Below are 12,111 nucleotides of genomic sequence, written 5' to 3'. Positions count from 1 at the left end.
TTGATATCGTTACGATAGTGCTGCACGACAGTGCTGCAGCACAAAATAAAGAGGAAATTTTGTAATGTGATCACAGTTCAGGTCACGTTACTATTGTCTCACCCTGTGTCTAAAAGGGGTTCTCTAATTATTCAGCAAAACAGTTACAATTATTTTGGCTGTAGTTTTCAGTGGTTATTCTGCGGTGTTTTGGAGTGTCATTCATAAGTCGTGCAAGTTGCAATTAATACTTATTAAACAATAAAGAAAATGTTAATTACTTTTGGTCATTAAAATATCCCACGCTTTTAAAAATCGCTGGTGTTCTTAACATTTTTAAAAAAGTGGGTGGGTGACCAAGTAAGATGACTTCAGTAACCAACAGGCTGAGCAGTGTTTTTCACGTCTTCCTGTTGCTAGGCAACGGAACAGGACAAACATGGTTGGACACAAGACGCGCTGAAATTGCAACGCTCAAGGAAAAACGTAAGGGCAAACTGATATTTGCCTATGATGAACGACTGTCACTGCTAATGTGTATATATATATATATATATATATATATATAATATATATATTTTTTATTGTCACAGGAGCAGCTTGTGATCACATTGTGATATCTTCTTCGGGGAAACAACTCTCTGCGGTCATGCCTTATGCATATGAACAGCTTTATTCAAGACCGTTCATCACACCCGGCTCTAACCTGCCAGAAAATCTCCTGAACCTCTCGTATCCTTCATGCACTACCCTTTCACCTTCTGCCCTGCAGGTTATGAGTGTTTGTGTGGCCAAATGTGTCAAAGGGACTACCTTGATTTCATGTTAGATGGCTCTAAATGAAAACCTTTTGAAAAGCGTGATCATCAACCTTGATTCATTTTTCTTGGAAGTCACTCCTTTGGCTATGACTGCAGGCGCAGAGCAAACCTGCAGTTGGTGCAAGACAAAACTCTGATCTTTATTGCTGGTCAGATGCTGATTTTGTTTGATGTTAACACCAAACAGCAACGATACATCCGGAGCTGCAGTGGCGCTGGCATTGGTGCAATCGGGGTAAGAGAATAGATGTTGTCATCAGTCATCGGCAGATTGACAAAATACATTGTTTTGTGTATGTACAGGTACACCCAAGCCAAGAGTACTTTGTCGTGGCAGAGAAAGGAAAAAACCCGATCCTGATAGTATATGAATATCCTTCATTACAAGTATACCGCATTCTCAGAGGTAAACAGAACTAATATTCATCAATGTTGTATATTTCTCTTCAGTGGTGGTGTTGTGATCACGTTTGTGTATGTGTGTGTGTTTAGATGGTGCGGAGCGTGTGTTTAGTTCTGTGAATTTTAACAGTGACGGGAGTCTTCTGGCCAGCCTGGCCAGTGCACCCGACTACTTGCTGACCGTGTGGAAGTGGAGGCAGGAGGAGGTGATGCTCAGGTGCAAAGCCATTTCTCAGGAGGTTTTCCGAGTGAGCTTCTCCCCGTACGACCCTGGACTGCTCACATCATCGGGATCTGGACACATCAAGTACCGGACACAATGCTTACGCCTCCTAAAATGCATTTTTTTTAATTGGCGGGAGTCATGATGGAAATATTTCAAGTCATGTAATGAGACCAAGTCCGATCTTGTGGTTCGGATGACCCCGCTGTATGGCGTACCCATGATCTGGTTTGCACTTCTATCGCAGTTGCGTGGAGGCAAGATGGTTATAGTTGCATTAGCGTAATCATATTTAGAGAACCTGCCCATTAATTCACCAAAAAAAACCCCAGGATTGTTTCAATGAGCATTTATTTTCAAATATGTTCCTTCCCCAGGTTTTGGAGAATGGCCAGCACCTTTACAGGTCTCAAATTGGAAGGACTTATCGGCCATTTTGGGAAAACGCCAGCTACCGATATCGAAGGCTACGTAGAACTTCCCGATGGAAAGGTTTGTGTCCTACATATCTTGAAAGGTGATGTGGCTCATCAAGATTGCAGCGCTTTTTGACCTGCGTCCACCCTCTCAGGTGGTGTCTGGCTCAAACTGGGGCAACCTGCTGCTATGGGAAGGAAACGCGATCAAAGTGGAGATCTGCAGCAAGGGAGGACGCTGTTGTCACGCAGGCGTCGTCCAACCTTTTGCGTTGGAGGATGGACAACTGATGACCTTTGGTTCTGATGGAGTGATCCGGGTAGAGGAGAAAATGACTGGCATAGATGAAAGGCTGCGACGGTGCTCTTGGTTTCGATACGACATCGTAACCTCCCTTTGAGACCTGCAGGGCTGGGACTTTGAGACAATCGACAAGGCGGACGGCAGCGTTGAAAGCGGCAAATTTGAGATGGAGCCCGCGAATGAGACGACGGTCTGGCGCCATGCGTGTCTCTCCTCTATAGTGAAAACCTCCCAGTCTGACTCGACGGTTTGGTTTGCTCAGGTCGCACCCGTCTTCTTTCACAAAAGGACACAAATCGTACCTCGGTGAAAGATTCCAACCCGATCTCTTGTGTTTTGTAGGATTCCAATGGAGCTATTTGGAAAGTGGATCTCTCTTTCACATACACCGTAAGGCTCGTCTACAGGATAATAATAAAGCAATGTGTATCTTGACTTCTGAATTGAACGGAAATTAAACATCCCGTTGAGAGAACGGTATCGTAACCTGATGTGGAAGCTATTGCCCAACAGATTAGGGTTAAAATTTGCACACTAAGTGAGTCTGCCACCTTTACCCAAATTTGCCCTGGAACAAGCAGCTTTGAGGAGCAACAACTGACTGGAATGACTTTAAAACAAACGCCATTGAGAAAATACAAGTTCGCAAGTGTCTGCTTTGCTCTACGGCAATTGAAAGCACGTTATATGACTTTATCCAACCGAAATCTGCAGACTCCTGATCCACAGTGCCTGTTGTCCTCCCATGCCGGACCGATTGAGGCTCTTGATGTGTCAAAGTCAAGTCATCTCATGGCCACCACCACCCTGGACCGTGAGTCCATTGTTTTTATACGTATAATTGTGTCCACGTGTGAAAGTTTCCAAACCACTGACAACACAGCCGCCGCTTTATTTTTCTGGGACATTCGCCTTTCCAGGTTCAGTCAGAGTCTATGACTTTCTGACAAAAAGAGAACTCGTCAGTAGCCGGTTCAATCAAGGCGGAACCGCTCTTCACTGGGCACCGCTTTGGGTAAGTATGGACGTGCGTTAATACCAAGTCATTTTCATAAAACGTGGCTAATGGAATAAACAACCCCAGATATTTGTTTTTGTAGGTGAAGCACAGTGGAGGTTTATTGGTGACAGGATTTGAAGATGGGGTGGTTCGTTTACTGGAGCTTTATGACACCAAAGGGTTGCACAACAACAAAGGGGATGCCCACATTCGACTCCAACAAGCTTTCAAGCCGCATAATGGCCCCGTAACTTCTGTTGCGTACGAGCGCAACGGGAAAATATTAGCCACGGGGGTAAGCGCCTTATTCATAATCATAAAACTTAACAAGGCACTTTGGAAATTAGAACGAATAATTTGCTAGCAAGACTCGCAGTGCAGTTCATGGGACCAATTTTAAGTTGTCTGGAGGAATTTTCCCAATAATCAAGCGGAAGCAAAAACTCATGGACTCACTAAGCTGTTGGGAGGGGTTCTTCCATTTTGTTTCTTCAGTCTTTATTGCTCCTCCAACAGGCAGCTCATGCTCTGCGGCATGCATTCCGGCTCCATCAGGGTTTACCCTCTTGATCCGGACAACCACACCATAACCTCACACTATAACTGATTTTAAGTTGTCTGGAGGAATTTTCCCAATAATCAAGCGGAAGCAAAAACTCATGGACTCACTAAGCTGTTGTGGGGGGGTTCTTCCATTTTGTTTCTTCAGTCTTTATTGCTCCTCGTTTGACATTCAGCCTCTGCTTTTATCCCCAGAGCTCAGATTGCACTGTGTTCTTCTTTACTGTTGGAGAAAAATATGAGCCCATCGGTTTTGTTCATGTTCCGGGACCGGTGCAGTTACTGGAGTGGTCACCTCATTCCCATGTAAGTCTGAAGAAATCAAATATATCCACATACCAGTGCCTTCTAGGATTCTTGAAACCAATGTACCACTTCCCAATCTTGTACAGCAAGAAAACAGGTTGCTGATCCTGTGTCAGAATGCTCATATTGTCGAGGTACCGTGTCCTGATCAGAATACCCTGAAACCAACTAAATCCTTCCAACTGCTAGAGCTGCCGAGAAGGTTCTTCTGCTTCAAGAGCATCAAATCCCAAATCAAGGTTTTGCTTCATGTTTCTTGTCAGTCTTCATTGACAAGAAAAACAACCACCACTTCTTCATGACATTTCAATAATCAACGCAACTTGCATATGACCGTGCGTTGTAGAGAGCAGAGGAAATGGCAAGACGTCAAGCTTTCGAGGTGAAGCAGCAGCAAGTGCAAGAGGACCATCAAGGCGTGGGAGAGGAGATGCTGGAAGAGCTTCCACCCATTTTCATACCTAACCCTCGTAGTCCTCTTCTCTGTGGTTTCTACTCACGGCCCGGCCAATTCTGGCTCTCTATGGTACACATACATACCGACATCTTGAATAATGAGCAATTTGTTGACGTGGTTCACATCTTTTACCCAACATGCCCGCGTTAATAGAAATGAACAGACGGTGGGCGACTGGTTAGCACGTCCAACTCACAGTAGAGCAATGCAGGGTTCGATTGCAGGCGTAGCGGATTAGTGGATGGATGAAGAACAGGATACACTCGTGATTAGTACTTTTGCGTGGCTGCCTACTTTATATGAATACTTTCATTTCCAGGGAGGGTTTGACTCCGGTTTCCTGTACCATTGCAAGTTCTCCGAGAGTCAGGATGAGAATCCAGACCAACGTCAGGATGAGCCATTTGACTTCCTGACTGTCCTGAATGCTGACAACGATGCCATTTGTTCGGTCACCTTCAAGTATGATGACGGAAGGAACTCCGCTACAGTGAAAATGCAGTTTTTACTTCATACGGATCGGGTCGGGCTTATGTTTGGTTGTTGTTGTCACAGCTCCAACAGGCAGCTCATGCTCTGCGGCATGCATTCCGGCTCCATCAGGGTTTACCCTCTTGATCCGGACAACCACACCATAACCTCCATGCAGGCATTCTGGGAACTAAGCATCCACGACGGCACTTATGGACACCTGCGGCACATCCGCTGCAGCTATGATGACCGTTTTGTTTTGACAGCAGGAGATGACGGGAATATCTTCTCCTTCAACCTGCTTCCTCATAACGAGCTGCAGAAAGAGCTGCAGAGGAACGGGGCCGTGGTTCCTTCTCCGAGGGTTAGTTCATCTCGTTCCACGAAGAAGCCTTCGACTTTTGCAGATGCATTTATATTGAAAAACAGACGAGCAATTGGATGGAAATAATACAGAATATTGTGATCCTCCAACTAGGACGGTCTTGAGAATGAGGATTCGGCTCAGGACATCGATGACCCAGCGGCCGACAAGTTGAGTATGAACCGATTGTTATTGGAAATCACATTCCTTGGGTGCAATTCTTAACCGTGCACTGCAGGACTTGTGGCCAAAAATCCAAAATGTGATTTCGTTATTTGAAACACAAGATTCATTGAAGTGATTTGATCCCAGCATAGAGACGGTCCAACAGAAGTTGGAGAAAGACCATCGTTGTCGGGAAGCTGAGAAGAAGAAATCTGACAAGCGGAGGAGGCTCGCTGAGATTCGGAACATTTTCAAAAAATTGCTCAAGGACAACCTTGAACTGCCAGAACATTCCCGGCTGACACTTGCGGTACTCACACACACAATGAGTGAGATTTTGACAATGAAAAGGACTAATATGAATTCAAGTAGAGAGCGAATCCAAGTAAATGAGTTCTTAAACATCTTTGTAGGAGTTGCAGCTGGACGCGCGTTTTGCGGAGCAGGCTGAGAAGGAGAAGACCTGGAAATTAAAAGAAGTCCAAAAACGGATGAGCTGGGAAGAACAACACTCCCAGATAGCACTGAAAAAACTACAGGAGTGGTACCGACCAGTCACTACGATGGCTTTTATCTCAGTGTTTCAAATGCTTTGTATTTATAAGTTTTATCGCTCCAAAAAAATGGTAATACGGTACTTATTTGGGAATATTTTTGGGATGGGGATTCAACCCAGATGACATTTGCCTTGCGAACATGTTGTTCCTGCAATTTCCTGACGCACATTTTTTAATCACACGTCCGGATCGCAAGACGTACAAGCTTGAAGCATTTTGTACACAAACGGCAACCAAATTACACAAATCTCGTCAATGTGTTTTGCTTTCAGGTTCGGGGGCTCTCTGGAGTCCAACAAAGTCACGGTGTTTGCCATCCGCACTGAGCGCAGAGTTTCCACGTACCGTATTCCAGCACTTGCTTCAGTGCGGGCCCAACAGCAGAGCGGTTGCAGCGAAAGCGGCGGCCATGAAACGGCTCCAGACGAACGCGGGGCAACCGAAGATCAAACCGTAAAAGACGCTCCTGAAACAGACGGCGAGACGGGTATTGATTTTTAAATACTGTCCGTACGATTTTTTCCGGCCAAATTATGGCTGATGTGTGTGCTCGCCAGAGGACGATGTGCCGCACCCGCCGGTGACGCGATCTTCGGTGGTAAAGCTGGCGCATCGGCAGATGGAGAGGCTCAGAAAGGCCGCCGAGAAAGCTGAACAGGCACGAGCCAAGATCCAAAAGAGGAAGCGGGAATGGGACAAACTGTAAGCGTGCCGTCACCTTTTTGCTACATCCGAAAAAAAAAAAACTGCATCTGATGATTTGTCGATCGCCGTTTTGAGCTCATGCGACGCCAACCGTTTTGTTGGCACGTCAGTTACACGGAGAAACCCCAAAAGAACCGTGAAGATCCGCGTGACGTGCAGGCCATCTGCGAAGCCAGAGAGAACGTCGGGGACTTGAAACTGAAAACGGACGAAAATTTCACCGTACCAAAAGACTTACGAATGAACGCAGACAAAAAGCGAGCAGAGATGGACAGCCTGGAGACCAAGGTGAAGCATATCCACTTATATTCTTATGCATGATTTTTAAGAAAGAATCACATCCAGGGCGGCCCGGTAGTCCAGTGGTTAGCACGTGGGCTTCACAGTGCAGAGGTACCGGGTTCGATTCCAGCTCCGGCCTCCCTGTGTGGAGTTTGCATGTTCTCCCCGGGCCTGCGTGGGTTTTCTCCGGGTGCTCCGGTTTCCTCCCACATTCCAAAAATATGCATGACAGGCTGATTGAACACTCTAAATTGTCCCTAGGTGTGAGTGTGAGCGTGGATGGTTGTTCGTCTATGTGTGCCCTGCGATTGCCTGGCAACCGATTCAGGGTGTCCCCCGCCTACTGCCCGGAGACAACTGGGATAGGCTCCAGCACCCCCCGCGACCCTAGTGAGGATCAAGCGGCTCGGAAGATGAATGAATGAATGAATCGCATCCATGCCACCAGGTACGTGAGAAACAGACCGAGATGAACACAGAGATCGTGGCCTTGAGAGACTCCAAACTTCGGCTTTTATCAAAACTGCGGGCCGAGGCGAAGCAGTTCCAAAGGGTCCGGGCTCTTCTGCCATCCCATCTCCAACGCCTTCCGCCCCCTCTACCAACTATACGTCCAGAGGAAATCCGGGACATGATACCGTGCACCCGACGCATCCTGGAGAAATACAAGGCGCTGAGGGACCAGAGGTGAACCATCACCAGATCTGTGGTTCAAGATCCTGTTCTTCAGAATTTCGTTCAGACATGAAAGATCAGCTTGCATTTTCTGCCCCCGGTTCTTACCGGCTGCAGGTTTCGGCACGCAGAGCTGGAGGATCAGGAGGGAGGCGGAGATTTGCTCAAGCCACTGGAAAATGAGATGGGAGGAACGGAAGGAGTGGGAGATGCGGCGGCACTTTTCATTGCAGCCTTTGAAGAAGGAGAAGAGGAGGAACCCGAAGAAGAGGAAGCAGCAGAGCTGAGCGAGCTTAAGGAGAGCAAATTGCTATCCATGCAGGAGTCCATCCTGGAAAAGGTCTTTCATATAGTTGACTTGCAGACCGGCTGTTATTTCATTCAGCAAGTTGCAAATACATATTTTGGAATTTCCTAGATGGAGAGCATGGTTGCTCGGTTTGACAAAGAACACTCGACGTGCCTTCAGAAGGCGCAGATGCTGGACTGGAGGCTAAAACTCGGTCACCTCCGTCGGCTCACGCTCTATCAGGAGCTGCTCCTCCTCCAGGAGGTGGACAAGCGTGAGGAGATTCTCCAAGAGAAGCTCGACGCACGTGTGAAGGAAGAGAACAACTTGCTGGTGAGAAAAATTCTCCCATTTTCTGTTGTACATTTATTTTTATTTTTTTTAATCCAAAAAAAATAATACATAAAAATAATAAAAATAAAATATAATAATTATATTATTTTTTTAATCCAAAAAAATAATATAATTAAAATTTAATTATATAAATTTGATTTGATTTGATTTTTTATTAAAAAATAATCAAAATAATAATAAATAATTGGCTTTATGACATGATTTCTAAATCCACTTCAAATAGAGCGTTGACGTTACCTCATGGGGACTTTTGTTGACGTTTGTTTCAAACTTTTTTTTTTTGTCAAAAAGTCTAAGTTGGAGGAGTGTAAGGAAGCGCTGGAGCTGAAGCGTAAAGCCGTAAGGAAGGCGCGGGAGAAAGAGAAGGCCGTCACAAAAGCCTTCCAGGCCTCGCTGGGTGACTGCAAGAACTATGAAGAGTATGTCACAAAGGTTTTCAAGAGGAAACCGAAACGCGTCAAGAAGACGGAGGAGCCGGGTGAAGGTGAGGAGGGGGGGGGGGGGCGGGGTTCGCGCAATGCAAGCGGGAGTTGGTGCTTTTTTGTTGTCATGTTCCAAATCTTGCAGAAGGAGAGGACGACTTTGACGATTATGAAAACTGGGATGGTGATGACGACGACGATTGGGATGCATTGGACGGAGAAGCTGCGACGGACGAATGCCCACCAGGTCAGTCCTTGACTTTCCTTATATGGGCATGTATGCACGGTGGGGGAGGGTCAAAATACGCCGCCGCAACTCCTCCGCGCGTGTACTTTTGCTCACAGGCTTGGAGTCAAAGTTATTCGAGCACATACTGCAGCTGCGTGAACGTCGACTGGACCTGGAGGAACTGCTGACGGAAGAGAAGAAAAGCGCGGACGTTCTTGAGAGGGAACGCGACGGCCTTGTTAAGAAGGTACGTCGGGTGTTCGTGAAACGTGATTTCATTGTTGAAGATAAGATGAAATCCCACGATGGGGAGATTTGCCTAAATTCAGCTTGATTGGATACGGGAAAATGTTTTAGAGACCATGTAAGAGAAGACATCCCAAGTAAAGGTCAAACGACGGGTCAAAAGGTCAATTTACTACGTTTTGGGAAGATTGGCCGGAAGTTTTGACATCCGTGCCAATGTAATGTTCCGTTTTAGATTGAGATTTTTGTCACGTGAATGAGGGACAGGGACAGTGCGCCAGCTGCCGGGGGGGGGGGGCGCATGATGAATCTGAAGGACTCGTAATCGCTCGTGCTATGTGGGCGTCCGCAGAATTCTAATTTTGCGCATTTGTTTGGACCTCCAAGCTCAATTCGGTGAAAATCACTCGCCAAGCGGCAGAGGATGACTTGGAGCAAGTTAACAGGGAGAAGCAGCAGAAGATGAACCAACTCCATGTTGTGGTTCCTCTAAAACTGCACCAGGTAAAGATAACCCGGGCGGGGAGGGAGGTTCTTATTTATTTGGAAAAAAAAAGAAGGAACACAAGTCTCTTCTTTTGATTGATTTTTTTTTTCTGCCGCCCGCTTTCCTTCCTTGCTTGGCCTTTTCTTCAAGATTGAGTTTGATATCACAGTCCAGGTACCTTCGGACCACAGCCCGGCATTGGTGCTCAACGGGACGGAGCTGCGACGTCTGCGGGAGCGAGTCCAGCAGTTGGAGGTTGAGAAGCGGCAGCAGACCGAAGTCTACAATCAAGCAAGGCAGCAGCATATCAAACTCATCCAAGAACGCAAGGACATGAACGTCGAGATCCAGCGTAAGACCCCCCGAGTGGATCCGTAGCCAGAGGTCCTCCAGCGCCCCCCCCCCCAACCAGCAAAAAAATGTACGCCGATCAAATTCTTTTGTGTTTTTTGGTGAAGTGCTGGAGAAGCGTTGCAACCAGCTGATGATGAGAAGGTTTGGAAGGGAGGTGGATCTGGAGGTTCTGCAAACGCTATCCGGTAACAGGACGGTGGAGGAACTGAAGCAGGAGAAACTCCTTCAAGAAGCCGCTTACGCCAAAGAAATCCAACAGTGGGATGTACGCGGGTGTTGCGTCCGGCGTGCTTTGACATTCACCTCTCGTCAATATGTTCTTTTGTGAATGCGTTTGACAGGTCAAAGTCGAAAAAGCTCGCGAGGCTCTGATGGAGATGACGAGGAGCAACACGGAGCGACTCCTCCGCTTGAATAGTCTCTTCGAGCAGAGGAAGGAGCTGGAGCGCAAACTCGACGCAAGACGGAAGAAAATTGTAAATTTTTCTTCTCCAATTGACCGCATGGGACGCTTCGGTTGATTGACCCGACGCTTCCGACATTTTCACCTTTCAAGCATCTTCACGCAATCTACTGAAGACACAGCAGGGTTCCCGCTCAACACATTTTTCCCCCTTCTATGAAACATTACATGTGTGTTCTCAGGGGAAACGGCTTCAAGAGTGTAGCAGGCGAGCCGACGGAAGCGAAATCTGGAGTCTCCGAGAGCTGGTGAGAAAGCAGTCGCAGCAGTTGGAGAATCTCAGGAGAGAAATCGTCTTTCTGTCCCGGCAAGGAGCCGACGGCCTCGCCGGCGGGCAAACTCAACTGCCCCCACTTGCTCATGTCAACAAGCCAACAGTTCAGAAACACGCAAGGAAAGCAGGTAAAGCAAATTTAAACGGGAGAGACGGGAAGGCGTACGACTGAACGTGTACAGTCGGGTCACAAAAGGAGACAACTGTTTGGGGACTATCCACCCCCCCCCCCCCGCCCCCCCAGGCTAGTTAAAATGGTATAACCCGAGAGGCAAGTTGCGTTTCATGCTATTAAAGCATTAGCTAAATGCCATAATGACTTGTCATAAATAACACAAACAACAAGCCCTCAAGGCCATCAAGCGCCAACCCAAATGTCAAGCTTTTTTTTTTTTAATTTGTTGTGCTTATTTGCAATCTACAAGTTCTGATTTGAAATCGACAAGGACGAAAAAAAACAAGCTGTTATACTGTCAACTCCAACGCACTGCATTCATAAATGACATCTTCCAACCAGGCATGTTGTTGTGCTCATCAAAACAAGAGTTGTGTATGATTGATTTCACTGTACTTTTTTTTTTTTAAAAAGGCAAAGGACTCTCCTTTGTGCATTTGTTACGTGTATGATCACATCCTTATTTTTGTGTGAGCGTTTTAATGTTGTGTCAGGACAAATAAAGGTCAAATCAGAATCAACAGCGTGTTAACTTTTATCTTATTTGACACCGTGATCTATATTAAACATAACGGCTCCGGTTTTGCACCTCTGCACAATGCGTTTTAAAACCATCAAATTGTGTCCTAAATGTGGAAATGTTATCTACAGTAATGCTAATCGGGCTCATCTGAGTATCGTGTTTTGGTTTCATTTATCAAACGTCCACGCACCGTCCGCTCTGCTCATTTCAATACAATACAATACAATACATGCTGATTTATATAGCGCTTTCACAACAGCGGCAGCTGTAACAAAGCGCTTTACAAAACAGTTAACATAAAGTAAAATAATAATAAATAAGATTGATCATTAAAATGGGAAAGAGCCTCAAAGTTGACGGGTCCGATTTTTTTTTTTACACCAACTGTTCTCTTTTACGAAGTGCGACAGAAGCTTTCTCACCGTTTCGTTGCACCTCAAAATGTGTCGAGTCGTCTTCTCCGAATTCGGCCGTTGATCGCTCCGGTTTCTCGTCGTCCGTCTCAAACTTGATTATGATGCCACGCGTGACGTCACAGTCATAAACATCTGCATATGCGCGCGTCAAGACTTTTATGCACAATTCGAGGGAATTTTCGTCTCACGGG

General features: G+C 46.3%; 1 protein-coding gene and 1 long non-coding RNA gene across 4 annotated transcripts; one reads left to right on the top strand and one right to left on the bottom strand.

Moving 5' to 3' along the window:
- Positions 1 to 134: 134 nt before the first annotated feature.
- On the top strand, positions 135 to 11,048 carry LOC127591620 (cilia- and flagella-associated protein 44-like). Of its 3 annotated transcripts, none has more exons than XM_052051891.1 (34): positions 136 to 465; positions 573 to 711; positions 873 to 1,035; positions 1,104 to 1,206; positions 1,293 to 1,509; positions 1,803 to 1,917; positions 1,997 to 2,161; positions 2,252 to 2,407; positions 2,488 to 2,535; positions 2,860 to 2,959; positions 3,066 to 3,160; positions 3,246 to 3,440; positions 3,902 to 4,012; positions 4,099 to 4,251; positions 4,359 to 4,538; positions 4,789 to 4,931; positions 5,025 to 5,304; positions 5,419 to 5,474; positions 5,617 to 5,779; positions 5,883 to 6,013; positions 6,299 to 6,513; positions 6,584 to 6,728; positions 6,842 to 7,019; positions 7,462 to 7,700; positions 7,806 to 8,028; positions 8,107 to 8,310; positions 8,623 to 8,815; positions 8,902 to 9,000; positions 9,099 to 9,229; positions 9,616 to 9,732; positions 9,866 to 10,067; positions 10,174 to 10,334; positions 10,411 to 10,545; positions 10,715 to 11,048. In XM_052051891.1, exons 1-34 carry the CDS (start codon positions 345 to 347, stop codon positions 10,976 to 10,978), a joined length of 5,340 nt encoding a protein of 1,779 aa, XP_051907851.1. In that variant the 5' UTR covers positions 136 to 344; the 3' UTR covers positions 10,979 to 11,048. The 3 variants fall into 3 exon arrangements, with proteins under 3 accessions (XP_051907852.1, XP_051907851.1, XP_051907850.1); XM_052051890.1 differs by having other exon boundaries at positions 137 to 465; positions 8,899 to 9,000; XM_052051892.1 differs by lacking the exons at positions 10,411 to 10,545; positions 10,715 to 11,048 and having other exon boundaries at positions 135 to 465; positions 8,899 to 9,000; positions 9,885 to 10,067; positions 10,174 to 10,330.
- Positions 1,364 to 12,008, bottom strand: LOC127591628 (uncharacterized). The gene is made up of 3 exons (XR_007959919.1): positions 11,927 to 12,008; positions 6,372 to 6,492; positions 1,364 to 1,496 (listed from the first exon to the last, which is right to left on the bottom strand). It is a non-coding gene; the product is annotated as an uncharacterized LOC127591628 (long non-coding RNA).
- Positions 12,009 to 12,111: the final 103 nt, after the last annotated feature.

This window comes from Hippocampus zosterae, chromosome 18 (genome assembly GCF_025434085.1).
Source record: "Hippocampus zosterae strain Florida chromosome 18, ASM2543408v3, whole genome shotgun sequence".
Classification (NCBI taxonomy): Eukaryota; Metazoa; Chordata; class Actinopteri; order Syngnathiformes; family Syngnathidae; genus Hippocampus; species Hippocampus zosterae.
This window is presented reverse-complemented; position numbering and strand designations above follow the sequence as displayed.

What these genes read in the sequence shown, in the direction of transcription:
- LOC127591620 (XM_052051890.1), top strand. Translation starts at nt 345, where the DNA reads ATGACTTCAGTAACCAACAGGCTGAGCAGTGTTTTTCACGTCTTCCTG. An exon ending in TTCACTGGGCACCGCTTTGG is followed by an intron (nt 3,161 to 3,245) that starts GTAAGTATGGAC and finishes TTGTTTTTGTAG; the next exon opens with GTGAAGCACAGTGGAGGTTT. An exon ending in CCGTGGTTCCTTCTCCGAGG is followed by an intron (nt 5,305 to 5,418) that starts GTTAGTTCATCT and finishes TCCTCCAACTAG; the next exon opens with GACGGTCTTGAGAATGAGGA.